The 16,906-nt window shown below is 48.2% G+C and overlaps 1 protein-coding gene and 1 long non-coding RNA gene across 8 annotated transcripts in view; one reads left to right on the top strand and one right to left on the bottom strand.

Annotated features, from left to right (window-relative positions):
• ARMC2 (armadillo repeat containing 2) overlaps nucleotides 1–16,906 on the bottom strand; it is a 157,919-nt gene that overhangs the window by 44,227 nt on the left and 96,786 nt on the right. For 6 of the 7 annotated variants that reach the window (XM_021090841.1, XM_021090838.1, XM_021090844.1 and 3 more), the window contains 4 exons: nucleotides 7,963–8,085; nucleotides 7,537–7,650; nucleotides 5,103–5,235; nucleotides 4,593–4,753 (listed from right to left, as the gene is read on the bottom strand). In XM_021090841.1, coding sequence (XP_020946500.1) covers nucleotides 4,593–4,753; nucleotides 5,103–5,235; nucleotides 7,537–7,650; nucleotides 7,963–8,085 — 531 coding nt within the window. Of the gene's footprint in view, nucleotides 1–129; nucleotides 3,886–4,592; nucleotides 4,754–5,102; nucleotides 5,236–7,536; nucleotides 7,651–7,962; nucleotides 8,086–16,906 lie in introns of those variants that run through there. The other variant, XM_021090842.1, reaches the window with a different exon arrangement.
• Nucleotides 2,474–4,422, top strand: LOC110260564. Its single transcript, XR_002343800.1, has 2 exons — nucleotides 2,474–2,555; nucleotides 4,172–4,422. It is a non-coding gene; the product is annotated as an uncharacterized LOC110260564 (long non-coding RNA).

The raw sequence follows: 16,906 nt of genomic DNA, 5'->3' as shown, positions 1-16,906 counted from the left end.
CCATTATTCTTTTTATTTTCCAGTTTCCCACTACTAAATCCACTGCCCTGGAATTATTTCAAAAAACAGTGCTCACTCTGCAACGCAGGACTTTTGTGATTTGATAGTGACTCCTGTTTTCAGAATGGCTTTTTTTTTTTTTTTTTTTTTTTGCTATCTTTGTAAAAGAATCCAAATCCAAGTATACTCTCACTCACATATCCATTTCACCTGCTGCCATTCAGCTGGTCAGACACAGTTACAACCCTGCCCAAAGTAAGGGTCTGAGGCCCACACCATGAAAAGAGGAGCCAGGAAGCAGCCTGTCCTCACAGTTCATAAGGAGCAGCTTGTGATCATGTGAGAAATTTATGACACACTGTGCTGGTGACCTGGCTCCTTGATGGACATGCTTTTGTCATCCATGCCTCAGTCCCCTTGCATGGTGGGGTGGGAGTAAGGGTGTAATGGAATGTAAGAAAAACACAGGGCCTACATGGTTCCTTTCTGATCAACAGTCTTGGCTTTACTAAGAATGATCTTAGGCAAGTGATTTAACCCTTCTAGGCCTACCTAACTCATCTGTCACCTGCTGATGACAGATGGTGAGGACAGAATGAACATACTTTTATGTACGTTCTCCCCGCCCCCCCTTTTAGGTCCACATCTGTGGCATATGGAAGTTCCTGGGTTAGGGGTAGAATCAGAGCTGCAGCTGCTGGCCTATGCCCCAGCCACAACCACGCTAAATCCCTAACCCACTGAGCAAGGCCAGGGATCAAACCCGCAACCTCATGGATACTAGTCGGGTTCTTAACCCACTGAGGCACAACAGGAACTCCTGCATGTGCTTTTAAAAGTCTGGAGCACTATTAAAACAATGGTACCACTATTGTGAGTTCATCCACAAGCATCTATCGAGAACTTAACTTTGCACAAGGCAATATCCTCTCCCTAAAGTTGGAGTAGGGAAATAAAAGTTACAAAATAATAATATGGAACAAGTTATGTATCTCGTGATTAACTGCTTTAGTACAGGTTTCCTACCAGCATGGGCTTGTGAGAACCAGACGGGCAGCATCTGGCTGGACAGGTGAGGGATACACACAAGCAAAGGTGAAAGCTTAGGGAAGCATCAGGGAAGGCTGAGGGAGGGGAGTGGCAGGAACAGGCCTCTGTGGTCAAGTGCCCCCAAGCGTGCCACCAGGTGTGCTGCCCCTTCTGGGAAGCTGCCCTTTCTAAGGCGCCATGGGCCCCGCCCCGCCCCCTCCATTTTGTTATATGTGGTCACCTGCCCCAGAGTTAGGTGCCAAATGACGTCACGACCAGCCTGGGGTGGAGGCTGTTGCTGTTGAAGGCTGGAAAGCCCTGCACCTCAGGAGAGCGTCTCATGCAACCAATCACATCTTCTCCCCCCTTGGGAGACAGACAGAAAGTTGTGCCAACATCAGAGGAGACGCAGAGTCCCACTCACTGAGGGCACCCAAAAGCCAGAACCACGCAGGAGCCTGGAGGGAACGCGGGGGAGATAGGACTTTTTCCGGAAGAGCCGAGACAGAGCAGGGCTGGGTTTCCAGCGGGGTGGGGCACCGGGCCGCTCGGGGATTCCAGTTCCTTCTGGAACGACCTCGGGGGTCCTGAGTGCCTGTCCTGCGGGCTCTGGGCAGTGTGTTTGTCGCCCGGCTCCCTCCTTTCCTGGGCATCCTTCCCTTCAACTCCTTCGTTAACCCAGGCAGAGGCTGTCACTGCTGGCAGAACAGCAGACTCACCTGGGCAACGTCAAAGATGCCGCGAATTGGCCTAAGCCAGCGCGCATGCGCCAGAATTCCTGGACTGGGGGGCCCAGGACAAGGGCGGCCTTTTAATTCCACAGTGGATGCCGCTGTTCTGCCACAGTCAGTAGAACTGAATTAAGGCAAGCGGAGCACCTTCTGCTCGGGGAAACCTGAGAGAGCGTCACGTCCACAGAGCAGACGATGAACCTAAATGATTTAAAATCAGCCTTCCTTCCCCTACTCTTACACACAATTTTATTTACCTGGGAAAAAAAAGAATCAAACCTGGTACACCTGATTCTTTCAAATAGCTTCTGGGTCTGGGCTCCTGTTACAATACTTAGAATCTACCCAGCAACCCGCACAAGCGCGGTTTGAGGACGTGCTGTGGGGGTGGGGGGGAATCTGCCTCAGGTGTTTTGTGCCCCTCTGTGCATTTAGCATCAGCAACTCTGCCAAATGGACCTAAACCACCCCCATTTTAGAGAGGAGAAAATACACATTCAGAGGGGTTAACCCAAGGTTTTAACCCTCCTTGTATGTGATAAAGCAAGGATGTAATTCAGAACTCGGACCACAGCCTCTGGTCTTCCCGTAAGCTCTCAGGACGCCTGTTTGATCCTCCTGACGCCCTGCAGCAGGGCGGGAGGTCATGTCCCCTTTTACAGACAGGTTCTGAGGGATTGTCCTGTCGAATCACACCACCCCCACCCAAAAGTGCCAAGAATGGAACCCACAGCCTCTGAGTCACAGTGAGCCGCTCCACACCACCTCGCAGATCCAACACGATGCTGGGCAAAGGTAGGGAGGCTCGCCTCCACTTTGGAAGAGGGATTATTTAAACACTCATTTACTGACCCCAATCGTTGTTGTGAGGCCTGAGGCAGGATGAAAAAAATTATCCTGAAAATAGAAACTTTAAATGTGAGACACAATTACCTTCCCTCTGTTTGTGTCAGGGATTTCCCACTTTACAAGGGAGGACCTCACTGGGATGTCAAATAGTTTCACAGACCCTCCCCCACCTAATTGAGGCAGCTAATTAAAATTCATGACAAGCATGAATTGATTCAGAGTAGATTGTAGTCATGTTTTCTCAATTACAACAACGTCTATAAACTTTTTAAGCAACAGCAGTACATTTATGCTGAGATCTATTTACACAGTCCGTAGAAAGTGCAAAAAAAGGTGGGAAAAGCCACAGAAGAAATCTTGATGTCATCCAATGAGTTCAAAGTCCTTGTGGTCCCCACTGTAAATAAAATTCAGCCTCTTCCACACATCTCTGAATTATAATCATCTTTAACACGTTCTTGTTACTTATGTAACTGAGCAGGGCCCTGTGTTGCTCCTGGACACAAAAGCCTTTCTTTTTCCTTTTTTCCCTTTGTGTGTGTGTGTGTGTGTGCTTTTTAGGGCCACACCTGTGGCATATGGAGGTTCCCTGGCTAGGGGTCGAATTGGAGCTGCAACCGATGTCCTCTGCCACAGACACAGCCACAGCCACATGGGAGCCAAGCTGCACCTGTGACCTACACCATAGCTCACGGCAATGCCAGATCCTTAACCCACTGAGCAAGGCCAGGGATAGAGCCTGCTCCTCATGGATGCTAGTCAGGTTCATTAACCACTGCGCTACAACGGGAACTCCCACAAAAGCCTTTCTGTGTCCTCATTTCTTGTTTTTAGGAAATGGTCCTTGTGCAGCCTCCATGACCTTCCCTTAGTTCCAAAGGACAGGTTCAGACAGTTGCTGATCAGGGAAGGAAGGGGATGCAAAGACAAGGGGGGGAACAGTCAAGAAACAACAGTACCTCCTTGGGACAGGATTCTGGTTCCCTCTCAAGGGATACACATAGTGATGTAGTTAAGTTTATTCCTTATGCTTCTTTAAGAAATGAGTACCTTTAGGAGTTCCTGTCGTGGCACCATGGAAACAAATCTGACTAGGAACCATGAGGTTGTGGGTTCGATTCCTAGCCTCACTCAGTGGGTTAAGGATCCAGCATTGCCATGAGTTGTGGTGTAGATTGCAGACGTGCCTCAGATCCTGTGTTGTTGTGGCTGTAGTGTAGCTATAGCTCTGATTTGACCCCTAGCCTGGGGACCTCCATATGCTGTGGGTGTGGCCCTAAAAAGCAAAAAAAAAAAAAAAAAAAAAAGCGAGAGAGAGAGAGAGAGAGAGAGAGAGAGAGAGAAATGAATACTTTAAAACTGAACAGCTTAGAGTCCTTCCTTATCTTTCTCCCTAGCTTAATTGCACCCTAAATGCAATCACCCATAAGCTAAATATTAGGCACACTGAGCACAATTGCCCATGGATTAAGGATTATTAGCACATGATGTTTTTCAGGAACTTTCCTAGTTTGTTTTAATCTCTGATCAGTATGTCTTTTTCCTAAATACTGTTATTCTAGGCAATAACCCAGAAGACCACCATCATAATCATGCCAAGATCTCCTGAAGTCAGCTTTGATTCCCCCAAAGAAAGAAGAATGCATGTCAGCCCCAATCCTGATTCCTATCTGAAAACCTGTTTTTCTCCTTTTTACATAAAACTCCCCACAGTTCTTCCCAATGGGGGGCCCGTTCTTTAAGGCATTAGTCTTCTGTGGCCTCCTTTGTCTGGCAAAGCAATAAAAGCTATCTTTTTCTCCTTCACCCAAAACTCTGACTCCGTGTTTCTATTCAGCACCGGTGGATAGAGGCCGAGCTTCGGCAACACTTGCAGAAAATTTAGCCACCCAAACGCCTACCAAACTTTATCTCTGTACAGGTCACAGAAAAAAAAAAATCTCATTCTGATAAAATTCACAGTGTCACAGTCAGCAGTCTTACCTAAAAATGATGACAGCAGAGCTAAAAGTGTGTTCGTGGCTTCATCTCCAAAACAGGACGAAGCATTGGTGATATTTTCACTGAAGTTCCACAAAGTTTTGCACACCAGGCAGGCCAGCTGCCAATCAGTAGGACCAACATCCCTTAAACAATCCACTAACCTAAGTTAGTAAAAGTCAAATTGAGAAGTTATTAGGTGAGAATCTCTTTAATTTTTACATTTTTAACATGACAATTAACTTTCTGTGGTGTTTGATGGGCATTATATATACTTCAGTGTTAAAAAGAATTTCGTATCTACAAATTTAAGTAGCCACAAAGTAGCAATAACCTACTTTTGAATTATTTTAAGCATGCAGTGGAATCCAAATCCCTCTTTAGCCCTAGCTAGGGGCTTGCAAATGCTGAAACAGCTCTGCCCCAGAGAAATTAGGAGATGGGCCCAAGCTCCCTGGAAAACTAGGTCCTCTGAATCCTGACAGAGTCAGGAGTCCATTCCTTCAAACTTACTTTTGAATGCCACCTCCCTCTTTTAGGATGGCACGCTTGTCTTTATCCACAGTGAGATTTAGGAGAACACCACAGGCAGAAAAGCAAATATCCTGGTGCTTAGCGTCCAGCAGTGCGATCATGAACTTGTGAACTGCGAGGGCAGAGAACAAAGGCAGACCCATAAAGCTCAGGGGCCCCAGCTGTATTTCATTTCACAAATGGCAACGGGGAAATGGGGAGCAGCTTGCAAAACTGGAAACTCTGCTGGTGGACTCAGTCTACTCTGGCTAAGCTTTGCCCACTGCCCAGCAATGCTTCACCAACATCCACCTCTTCCAGAACTGCTCCCCGTCCCCAGGCCATCTGTCCCCATATTGCTGTATCTGACACAGGCATCAGCTCCCTCCCTGAGGCAGTGGTAGAGCCCGCCCATGGCAAGGAGGGAGCCAGAAATTTCCAATCACACAGGTGACATTCATCTCCAACTTCCGGTTGTTCTCAAGGGCCTTTTGGAATCTCTAGTAGCAATTTTCCTTAAAAAATGCAACCCTGGGAGTTCCCATTGTGGCTCAGTGGTAACAAACCTGACTAGTATCCATGAGGATGTGGGTTTGATCCCTGGCCTCGCTCAGTGGGTCAAGAAACCAACGTAGTGTCTGTGAGAATTAGGGTTCAATCTCTGGCCTCCCTCAGTAGGTTAAGGATCCAGCATGGCTGAAAGCTGCGGTAGGTCGCAGATGCAGCTTGAATCTGGTGTTGCTGTGGCTGTGGTGTAGGCGGCAGCTGCAGCTTTGATTTGACCCCTAGCCTGGGTACTTCCATATGCCACAGGAGTGGCCATAAAAAAAAATAATGATAAAAAAATGAGTTTATATTAAAAAAAATGAGTTTCCATTGTGGCTAAGTGCTAATAAACCCAACTAGTATCCATGACGACACAGGTTTGATCCCTGGCCTCACTCAGTGGGTTAAGGATCTGGCATTGCCATAAGCTGTGGTGTAGGCTGCAGATGTGGCTCGGATCCTGCATTGCTGTGGCTGTGGCTGCAGGTCCAATTCAAACCCCTAGCCTGGGAACTTCCATATAACAAGGGTGCGGCCCTAAAAAGCAAAAGTAAGTAAATAAATAAATAAAAATAAAAAGATACATAAAAACACAGCCCTGGGGTGAAGGGGCGAGTAGGCTCCAGGTGAGATCTTCCAGGAAGTCCTCCAGGGCCACAGCTTGTAGGAGAAGACGTGCTCAGACCGCTGGAAACCAGCCTGGGGTTAGGGAGGACTTCCAGGACAGGCTCCCTGCCTTCCCTTAGTCCTAGAAATGGAAGTGTTTGTCCTGTTGTCTCAACCTCCCAGCTCCCCAGCAGGGGCCAGGCAAAGGGTTGGTGGGGAATGGGTAAGCTATGTGCTCCTGCTCTACTCCGGGCACACCTGAGAGATGCCCTCCCACACTGTGCAGTCCTGGGCCCTACTGAGCTTGGCAAAGGCTGCATCACGTGTGTGTATTTATGAGTCTAAAGAATGTACACCAAGATGTTATTATCTATCTCTGGGTAGTAGTGAGGTTTTTTTCATCTGTATTATCTCAATTTTCTAGGACAAACATGGATAAATAAGTATTTTTAGTGGTTGTTTTTACATGAAATATCTGAGACACACAGAGTATGTTTAGTATACGCTCTCATGTACCTGCTACCCAGTTCAAGAAATAAAACATTACAGATCCGATATTGCATTTTGGGGGCACCCATTCAAAAGTAACTTTGTCTTCAATGGGGAGTTTATCATTTCCAAATATATTTATACCATATTCCATTATCACATGACCATATTGCATAAACAACCCTTAAGACGGTTTTTGCATGTTTTAAAACTACCTTAATGACATTATTCCACATTAATGCTCCTATTACTAGCTTTGCGCCCCTATGTGTTTGAGGCTGACGCAGGTTGATACATGAACTTCCTTTATTTCAATTGCTGTAGAAGTTTGGTTGCATGAATCTACCACAATGTACTTATCCTCTTGCCTGCTGATGGATACCTAGGTTGTTTCCATTTTTTGCTATTACCTGCAGTGCTGTAATAGACATTCCAGTACATGAAGGAGAATGTCTCTTGAGTCCATTCTCATGGACAGAAATGATGAGTACAGACGGCTTGTTTCCCTTAAACACACACACACACACACACACAGGCGCACGCGTGCACGCCTGCCCCCAGGCCACCTCAGAACTCAGACCACTCACGAGGGAAGGGGAATGCTGAGAACACAGCCTAGATCCGTCTTGGCATCCTGAGCTGAGAGCCTTGCGGATGGACGGAACAGAATGTAAAGCACCACTTGTCCCAAAGCAGAAACAAGTATCATGTTGTCATGACCCCAGCTGCGAAATCGCTCAGCTGTTTACTGGCAAGATGCGCCTGTTTAGGAATGTGAGTGTCATTAACTCACCGTTTTTCTGCACAATGAAATCGCAGATGTCACGGTCCTGGGAGAGATTTCCAAAAACGCGCACAGCCTCCAGGATCCCATCCATGTTGTTACTCACAAGGAGCTTGATAAGCACTGGGTTTGGTGAGCAGAGAAATAAAATGAGTGAGGTTGAGTTTTCATTTGAAGGCTGTTAGAACCCAAGATCCTGCTAAATAGTGATAACCTGAAAAATTTTAATGATAAGAAGATTCAAACTATAAGGGACTTGGGCAAGAACTGAGAAACCAACTTGTCCCCATATTCAACTTTCTTGGAGTTAAATCGGGCTCTTAGATATTTGTACCAGACATCAGAAAATGTTAATGCCTCCAGTTTTGTGTTCAGTCAGTAAAGGCAAAGCCTTAAACGAATATGCATCTCTCCAAATCCAACTCTGAGCCTTACATTCAGCAATATATAGCTTTTTGTCTTGAATTACGGAGTTCTTCACTTGGTAGTAAGATAAGTTGTTGATCGTTGCCATGGTATTGATCACCAGCTCCTCGCACTCATCAATCGATTTGTATTCTGAAATAAAGGGAGGATAAGGGTGTCAAAGAGTCATTGTGGGGCAGACGCCACAACATCCTAACTGCAGCAACAGCAGGGGCAGGGACAAAGTATTGTCCTGGGCAAGGTCTGGCAAGGGCGCTGTTGGTCCTTGCCGTTTGCTTCATGTCCCAGGACTCTTCCTGCAGGGAAACGCACCATCCTAGCCAGGGTTTGGAACACTCTATGCTCAATCCCTCCAGCCAGGAGTCCGGAAAAGTTGGGCTGATCGAGGCCCTGTGTACACAGATGCCAACACCAGTGAGCAGAGCTGGCTCTAACCCCCTCTTGGTCGGCCCTGACCCAGAGCTCTGCCAGGGCCTCTGCTGCAGGAGTCACCCCTACACACACCCCGCCTCCCAACAGAATGGCCCTTGGGCTCTAATTCATCTGTAACGCCTAGCAACGGCGCCTTCCAAACACAGAGTCGGATGGCCGCTCACCTCCTCTACTACCACCTAGTCCATCTCTCACGTCCTCATTGGCTTCTCTTCTTCCACCTTTGAGTCCATCCTCAGTGTGACGATCCTTTACCAGATAATGCCCTTCATTCCACAGGCCCGAAGGCGCCACCCCAGTCCTCTGCCTTCTCTAGCCCCCAAACCCCCGGTGCCAACCACACCAGTCTTCTTGCCCTTTTTTAACATGGCAGCTTGAGAACATTTGCAACACTAGTCTCCGGGCCTGGAATATTCCTTGGTCCAGTTATCCTGGCTCACTCCTCACCGTATTCAGGCTGCTGCTTAGCTGTCGCCTCATGGGACATACTTTCCTTCACCACCGGTTACAAAGTAGCAATGGTATTCTCTTCCCCCTGCCCCACTGTAATCAGCCCCCTAGCATGTGGCCCCCTGACTTGTTACGTGCTTATTGTCTGTCTTTCAGCTCCATGAGGACAAGGGACTTCATTTTTTGTTGTTCTTGTTGTTGCTGTAGTTTTGGGCCACACCTGCAGCATATGGAAGTTTCCAGGCTAAGGGTCAAATTAGAGCTGCAGTTGTGAGCCTACACCACAGCCACAGCAACACCGGATCCTTAATCCACTGAGCGAGGCCAGGGATCAAACCCGCGTCCTCATGGATACAAGTTGGGTTCGTTACTACTGAGCCACAACAGGAACTCTCACTAGTCTGTTTTATTCATCACTACATTCCCAGCACCTAGAACACTATCTGGCACATGGTGCTCAATAAATAGTTGCTCACAGCAAGAATGAGTGAACAAACGAATGAATGAACCCTTGAGCTGAGCACACAAGCCCCTTAGTGGTTTTGACCCTGCCTTCCACTCAGCTGCCAGACTCACAGATGCAGCCTGGATTCTGCGTTGCTGTGGCTGTGGTGTAGGCCGACAGCTGCAGCTCTGATTCGACCCCTAGCCTGGGAACTTCCATATGCCTCAGGGGCAACCCTAAAAAGAAAGAAAAAAAGTGACCCTGTTCCTCAGTCTGACCTCACCCCGAACCGTGGTTCCTGAGTCTATCTCCTCTCATTTTGGCAAGGGCTTGGCTCCCACTGGTACCAATCATGTATGATATCACTGGTCTGATGGGGGGGCCTGGTGGCAGAATGTTTGAAAAACTCCTCCAGTGACTCTAAAAGTGCTGCTACCAGAGTTCCTGTTGTGGCGCAGCGGAAATGAATCTGACTACGATCCATGAGGACGCAGGTTCGATCCCTGATCTCGCTCAGTGGGTTAAGGATCTGCCATTGACGTGAGCTGTGGTGTAGGTCGCAGGCATGGCTCAGATCCAGCGTTGCTGTGGCTGTGGTGTAGGCCAGCAGCTGCAGTTCCAATTCAACCCCTAGCCTGGGAACCTCCGTATGCCGTGGGTGAGGCCCTAAAAAATAGTAAAATAAAAAAAGGTTATTATAAAATATTGGCTCTATTCTCTGTGCTGTACAACATACCCTTGTTGCTTATCTATTTCACACACAGTAATTTTTACCTCTTAATCCCCTACCCATATCTCGCTCCTCCCTGCTCCACCCTTCCCACTGGTAACCACTAGTTAGTTCTCTGTGAGTCTATTTCTGTTTTGTTTTTATTTTTCAGATTCCACATATAAGTGAATTCATGTAGTAGGTGTCTTTCTCTGATTTATTTCACTTTTTTATATGAGTAAAGAAGTGTCTTTTACCTCTTGTTTGAAACCCAAGCTCCTCAGGGATAAGAGGGAGGCTATGAGCTGAGGAGGAAGGCTGTACCAGCCTTTACATTCTTTGATTTAATTCTCTCTCCCTTTGGCCTTCTTTTCATTAAAGAGAATAACCTTTTTCATAGCTTACTCTATTCACAGGGAAATTCAGTCATTTGCTACGCTATAGAAAACACAATCTGGCCCTTCAGCCAGTGGTCCCTCGGCCCACAGCAGCCAGCACGGGGCCTTACCTGGTAGGCAGTCAAAATTACTTGGAGAAAGAAAGAATAAATGAAGCCCTAATTGCCTGTTTTTTGTGTGTATGTTTTTTTGTTTTTGTTTTTGTTTTTTTTTTAGTACATGGAAAGGGAATAAAGAACTGAATTATCTTGGACTGTGGTATGGCTTTTACAAGGAAATATCCTAGTGGCCTCAGGTTTCTAGGATATCTGTAAAAGGATCCCAGGTGTTTTTGAGGGAGACAAGGTTAAAAAAAATGGGGGGGGGACACGGGACCCCCAAAGTATCTCTGCTTGCTTGGCTGCGACACTGGAGATGGAATTCCAATCTCCTACCTGCTGGCTGTGCGACCTTGTTCAAGTCATTTAACCTTCTTGGGCCTTAGTTTCCTTGTCTGCAGTGTGGGGTGATAAAATTGAGCCTACCTTACAGAGTTGTTGCAAAGTTCACATGCATTAACACTTGTAAGGGGCTTCTGTGAGTGCATGGTACATTGTGGGTGCTAAATAAATGTCTGTTAAATGAACAGATAAGGCATCCAGAATGGTGGCTCATGGGGAACAGCTCACGTGAATGTCTATCACTTAGCAGAGAGGAAGTCTCAGCCCTGGTTCCCTCCACCCCTTGACTGATGAGGACGCATCCTGGGCTGTGTCTAGGGATCTGTTTTTTTCCCTTGCCTTGGTGGGAGAATTCATTAGCTTGCCCAGAAAAAGAAGGGTAGCTCTTACAGGTCATCCCCCCCCCAATAGGACCTCATGTCTAGGCAGTAGTAGTAGCGCCTGGCATCTGGGGCCAGAGGGGAGCCACTCACAGCTACTAAGATGCCTCTTGAGAACAGTACCAAGCACTTTACCTGCGTTGAATGCCACAAAAGTTAATGATGAATAATGCTTTACATGCACTTACGAGCATTTAAACCCGCAAGAGTTGATACTCTAAAGGTGCCTCTGTCTCGGTCAGCTAAAGCTGCCACAGCAAAATGCCATCAATTGGGTGGCTTAAACAACAGGAAATTATTTAAAAGCTCTGGAGGCTGAAAGTCCGGGACCAGGGAGCTGGCATGGCTGCACTCTGGTGGGGGCTCTTCCTGGCTTGCAGATGGCTGCCTTCTCTGCGTCGTCATCTAAACCCACTTCTTACCCAAGGGCTCCATCTCCAAATACTGTCACACTGAGGGTCAGTGCTTCAACGCGTGAATTTGGGGGATACAATTCAGCCTAGAGCAGCTTCCTCATTTCCCATTTTCTCATCCCAGAGGAGACCACTGCGGCTTAGGGAAGCTAAAATACTTTGCCTGTCTTCACAGAGCAGACATCTGAATCCAGGTCTGTCTGACTCTACCATCCTGTTGTTCCCATAGCATCTTGCTGAGTGCCCATTAGAGCTAGTTGGGGCAATAATTTGCCTCCAAAGAGCATGGGAGTGCCACAGCCCTCTGTAGCTGACTCATGGGTGTAAGAGAGTCTGGAATTTGGAGTGTCTGCTAAGGCAGCATATCTCTGAATCTGGGGACTTGCTGAGCAGGCTGCTGCTCATTAGAAGTATTTTTGATTTGAAAAGCCCCTCTGCAATGAGACTGGTGTCTGGAGGGGAGTCCTGGGGTACAAGCAACTCCTCTGTGAGGGGAGCAGGGCTGGGGAGAGGTGGGAGACAGTGTCCCAAGAGATGCCTTCTCACAGCCTGGCAGAGGGTGCAGTGCAGCAAGGGTGGGGGCTGGGAGGGGTCCTCATCGCTGAGGACTAAGGGCAGCAGCCACCTCACCATGGGTCAGTGGGTCAGTGGATTCAGCCAGGCCAGTGGGTGAGTGGGGGGGGGGGGCTTTCTACAGGCAGAGTCGAGCCTAGCAGTGGCCTAGGCCTGCCTTCCACTGTCAGTACCTGGCCTGGCAGAGGGAGGTAGAAACTCTGAAGTCCAGCTCCCCTCTCCTGATCTCGGCACTGGTGCAAAAACCAGGTGGGAACCAGCAGAGACCAGCTGAGGGGGGCTGCATCGGGCCCAGAATATTCAACTTTGCAGCCGAGCTGCTGAGGGTGGAGGCAGATGATCCTCTGTCAGGGTGACTTTACCGCGCTAAAGCTTTTCATGGGGTGCAAATCGATCGGGGGCTAGAACAGACAAAAGATCCTCCTGGTGGCCCAAACAACTGCCCAGCAGGCCGTGGGAGCCAAAGAAGGCTTTCTTCACTTGCGTTTAATTAACTTCAGGGGGCACTGAGTCTAATACGCAGAGACTGGAGCATCTTTGGTGAGACCTCTGACCACATCAGGACTGACCTGGGAGCTTTACTGTTTCACACCTCAACTTGATCAATCACAACTTCTGAGGAGACAGTGTCTTTCATAAGCTCCCTGCATGATTCTTAGGCATAAAGATGTCTGTGAAGTGCCAGATTTGAGTTTCATTGGCTGCTTTAGAGCAAAAGAAAGGAGGCTATTCCCAAGTGCCAGTAACCTCAAGGGTGCGCTGGAGAGACCTCACAGGACGACCACCCCGAGTGATCAAGGCAGAGCATCCAGCCTCCCAGAGGACTTCGTGATGGAGGTCCTGAGCCTCCGCCAGGCAGGCCTCCTTGGTTAGCCCTTTGGGCTCTGGCCAAAGCTGCTTCTCAGCCTCTTTCTTTGCCTCCAAAGCCTCACTTTCTTCAAAATGAAACACAAATTACTCATTGGGCCCTGAGTTCATAGGTGGAAGTGTAATTTCTCTTTTTTTTTTTTTGTCTTTTTTTTTTTTTTTTTTTTGCTATTTCTTGGGCTGCTCCCACGGCATATGGAGATTCCCAGGCTAGGGGTCTAATCAGAGCCGTAGCCACCAGACTACACCAGAGCCACAGCAATGCAGGATCCGAGCCACATCTGCAACCTACACCACAGCTCACGGCAACACCGGATCGTTAACCCATCGAGCAAGGACAGGGACCGAACCTGCAACCTCATGGTTCCTAGTCGGTTTCGTTAACCACTGCGCCACGATGGGAACTCCTGGAAGTGTAATTTCTAAGACCGTAAAAATATATACAAGGCCAGAAATTTTCTCACTTCATACTGACTATTAATAACTGCAAGAAAATGCATTGCGTAGAGCTTGATTTCTTGACTATCCACAGTGATGTGTCTCCAGCCCTGGGGTCAGAGATCAGGTCCTTGGACTCCATCCAGGAAGCTTCAGTCAGGTGAAGGAATTAGGCTGCCCACTGATGAGAGCTCACCTGGTGGGTTTTAGGACCCTGCCAGCTGCTCACTGGCCAGAGAGGCTGAAGGTGGTTCTCAGAGCATTGGGTCTCAATATTTCAGGGACAGAGAGTCACCTGGGGGCAGGGGAAAGGTTGAAATGTGTATTTCAGGACCCTAAGCCCATCTTGGAGGTAGAGCCTACTTTTGGGTACCACCAGGTATTTTAATGAGCCCCAACAGCTGATTCAGAGGCAGTTGGAGCCCTGGCTTCTCTATGGAGAAGGACGGATCCTTCAGCTGCAGGAGGCTCATCAGAAGCTGGGGAGATGTTACAGTCCACATGCTGAAAGAGCAGAGGTTGCCAGAGAAATTGAATTTCTGGGGCAGCTAGATGCCCACGCACACCGATGGTTTAATATGCCGTCAACAGCCCTGGAAGAGCGTTGCAGACTAAGGGTGTAGGTTTTTGAGTTGTCATGTAGAAGTGATACATCCTGGGGACAGCCCTCAGCAGAATTTAAGAATCCTTCCTTAAGACCCGCAACATGTAGAGTGACCCTGCCGCTTACTAACGTTGTGACCTCTCAGAGTCACTTCACCTCACTGAACCTGTTTCCTCTGCTGTAAAATGACTAACAACCTAGTCTCACGTGGCTGCTGTGAGGTAACAAATGTGAGTGTGCTTTTAAAACGGCACAGCCCCAGGGGTGATCGTTTGGTAATATATATACAAATATCGAATCAGTACTATCTGCAACTAACACAGTGTTGAAGGTCAACTGCACTTCGATACAAAATAAATAAAATAAAAACTACACAGCTCCGTACAAGAGAAGGCAATGTCACTTACACCTCGCACACCAGGAGCTCAGCTCTGTGGCTCTGTCCCCTCAGCTTCATGTTCTGTGTACAACCTGCTATCGGATTTGCCTCAGCTTCTTGTCTATACACCTGATATTCCTCTACTGTGTACCCGGAGATCCTTGAAAGCAGATACCAACCTACACTATTCTAAACACTGCAATGGACTTAGTGTTTGTCGGTTGGTGTTCCTCTCCACATTCACATGTTGAAGCCCCAACCCAACATGAATCTATTTGGAGAGAGGACCTGTGAAGGGATACAAGTTAACTGAGGTCATAGGGTGGGGCCCTCGCTCCACAGGGCTGGTGCCCTTATAAGATGAGGACAAGACACACGAGCTCGCGCTCTCTTCACCATGTGAGGACACAGCAAGAAGGTGGCCATCCACAAGCCAGAAAGAGGGTCCCCACCCAGACAGAAACCCAGCTGGCACCTTGACCTCGGATTTCCAGCCTGCAGGCTATGTTGTTTAAGCCACCTGATCTGTGGTATTTTTTTATGGTAGCCTGAGCAGCCTGAGGTCAATGTCTCTGAACACACAGCATAGGACTGATTATGCAGTGAGGACTCAATAAATGAGCAAGCAAAAGGGTGAAGGGCAAAACTTATTCCCAGACATTTTCTTTTTTTTTTTTTTTTTTTTTTTTTTTTGTCCTTTTAGGGCTGCACTGGTGACATGTGGAGGTTCCCAGGCTAAGGGTCTAAGCGGAGCTACAGCTGCCAGCCTACGCCACAGCCACAGCAACCCCAGATCCAAGCCACATCTGCGACCCACACCACAGCTCATGGCAATGCCAGATCCTTAACCCACTGAGCGAGGCCAGGGATCGAACTGTAACCTCATGGTTCCTAGTCAGACTCGTCTCCTCTGTACCACAAGAGGAACTCCTCCCCAGACATTTTTATCAGGCATTAAAGTTTCTTCTACAACAACAGAACCTTTCAGAGTCTGGTAAGTAGCTCACCATGGGTGGCAGTTAATTTTCTTGCACACTGGTAGGCAGAGGCACCCGTGGGAAATGACAAGGCCTCAAGAGTGGAAGCGGGGGTGCTGTGGATTGAACTGTGTCTCTCCTGAGTCACAGGCTGAAGCCCTCATCCCCAGTGTGCCTGTACTGGAAATGCAGCTTTTAGGAGATAATTAGGGTTAGATGAGACACTAAGGGCGAGTCTTTATGGATGAGATTGGTGGCATTAGAAGAAGATGGAGGGAGAGGGAGTGAGCAGCTGTCCTTAAGCCAGGAAGAGAGGCCTCACAGAACCCACCACACCGGCACCCTCATCTCAAACATCCCAGTCTCCAGAAGTGTGATAAAATAAGTTTCTGATACTTAAGTCACCCAGCCTGTGTTATTTTGACATGGTGTCCTAGACAGACTGGGACAGATTCAGGGACCTAGCAGTGGGGATGCTGCTGCAACAAATACTGCAAGGTACAGAGGCAGCTTTGGAACTGGGTAATGAGAGGAGGCCGGAGGGGTTGTGAGGTGCGTGCTAGAAACACGAGTGTGAAAGGTGACTCTGGCGAAGGCTCCAAGACAAGAGAGAGCTGGAAGGAAAGCTCCTATCTTCTTAGAGAACAGGGAAATAAGCAGGAATGCCATGTCGTTAGGAAGATGGACATGAAAGGCCACCTTGGCAGGGTCTCAGGCAAGGAGGAACAGGTGATGGGAAACTGCAGGAAAGGGGAGCCTCGTTAACACCTGGCAAAGAACTTGGCTGCTGACTGAACTGTTTGTGTTCTAGTGTTCTGGGGAAGGTCAAACTTGCGGGCAATGATACTGGATGTTGAACCGAGATTTTCAAGCAAAGCGTTTAAGGAGAGGCTTGGCTCCATGTGAGACGAGCGAGCCAAACTGAAGAATGAACTGAAGAATGAAGATGAATTGAGAGAATCAACTGTTGGGCAAAAGGAACTGGAACTTGAAGATGGGGAAAATTCTCAGCCCGTCCATGTGGCAAGAAATAAGAAAACACGTCCTGGAAAGAACACTGAGGCGGTGGTGGGCCTATTTCTCAGTAAAGAGTTTATGGGATTAACCAGCAGAAACACTACAAGTTTGCACTGAAGGGGGTGGAGACAGGACCAAAGGAAGGCAGGCTGTCAGACTCCTTGGACTTGATAGGACAGAGTACAGAGCTATTTGGCTGTGAATATGCACAAGCAGAGGAGAGAATGATCTCATCAGTGTTTGGGAGACCACCCCGGGCCACTGCCTGGGTTTCAACAGGCCAGATGGCCTTCACCCCTAAGCTTGGAGGGCTCCACTGCCCTGCAGAGCCCTGGTGGACTAAGTGACGGAGCTGTGGGGGGCAGGGCCACTGTGTCAGGAAGGCAAAGCATCTGACCCAAGAGGATTATTCTCATGCCTTGAGATAAGAT

This window comes from Sus scrofa, chromosome 1 (assembly GCF_000003025.6).
Source record: "Sus scrofa isolate TJ Tabasco breed Duroc chromosome 1, Sscrofa11.1, whole genome shotgun sequence".
Classification (NCBI taxonomy): domain Eukaryota; kingdom Metazoa; phylum Chordata; class Mammalia; order Artiodactyla; family Suidae; genus Sus; species Sus scrofa.
The sequence above is the reverse complement of the archived record's forward strand: the minus strand, read 5'-3'. Positions and strand labels throughout refer to the sequence as shown.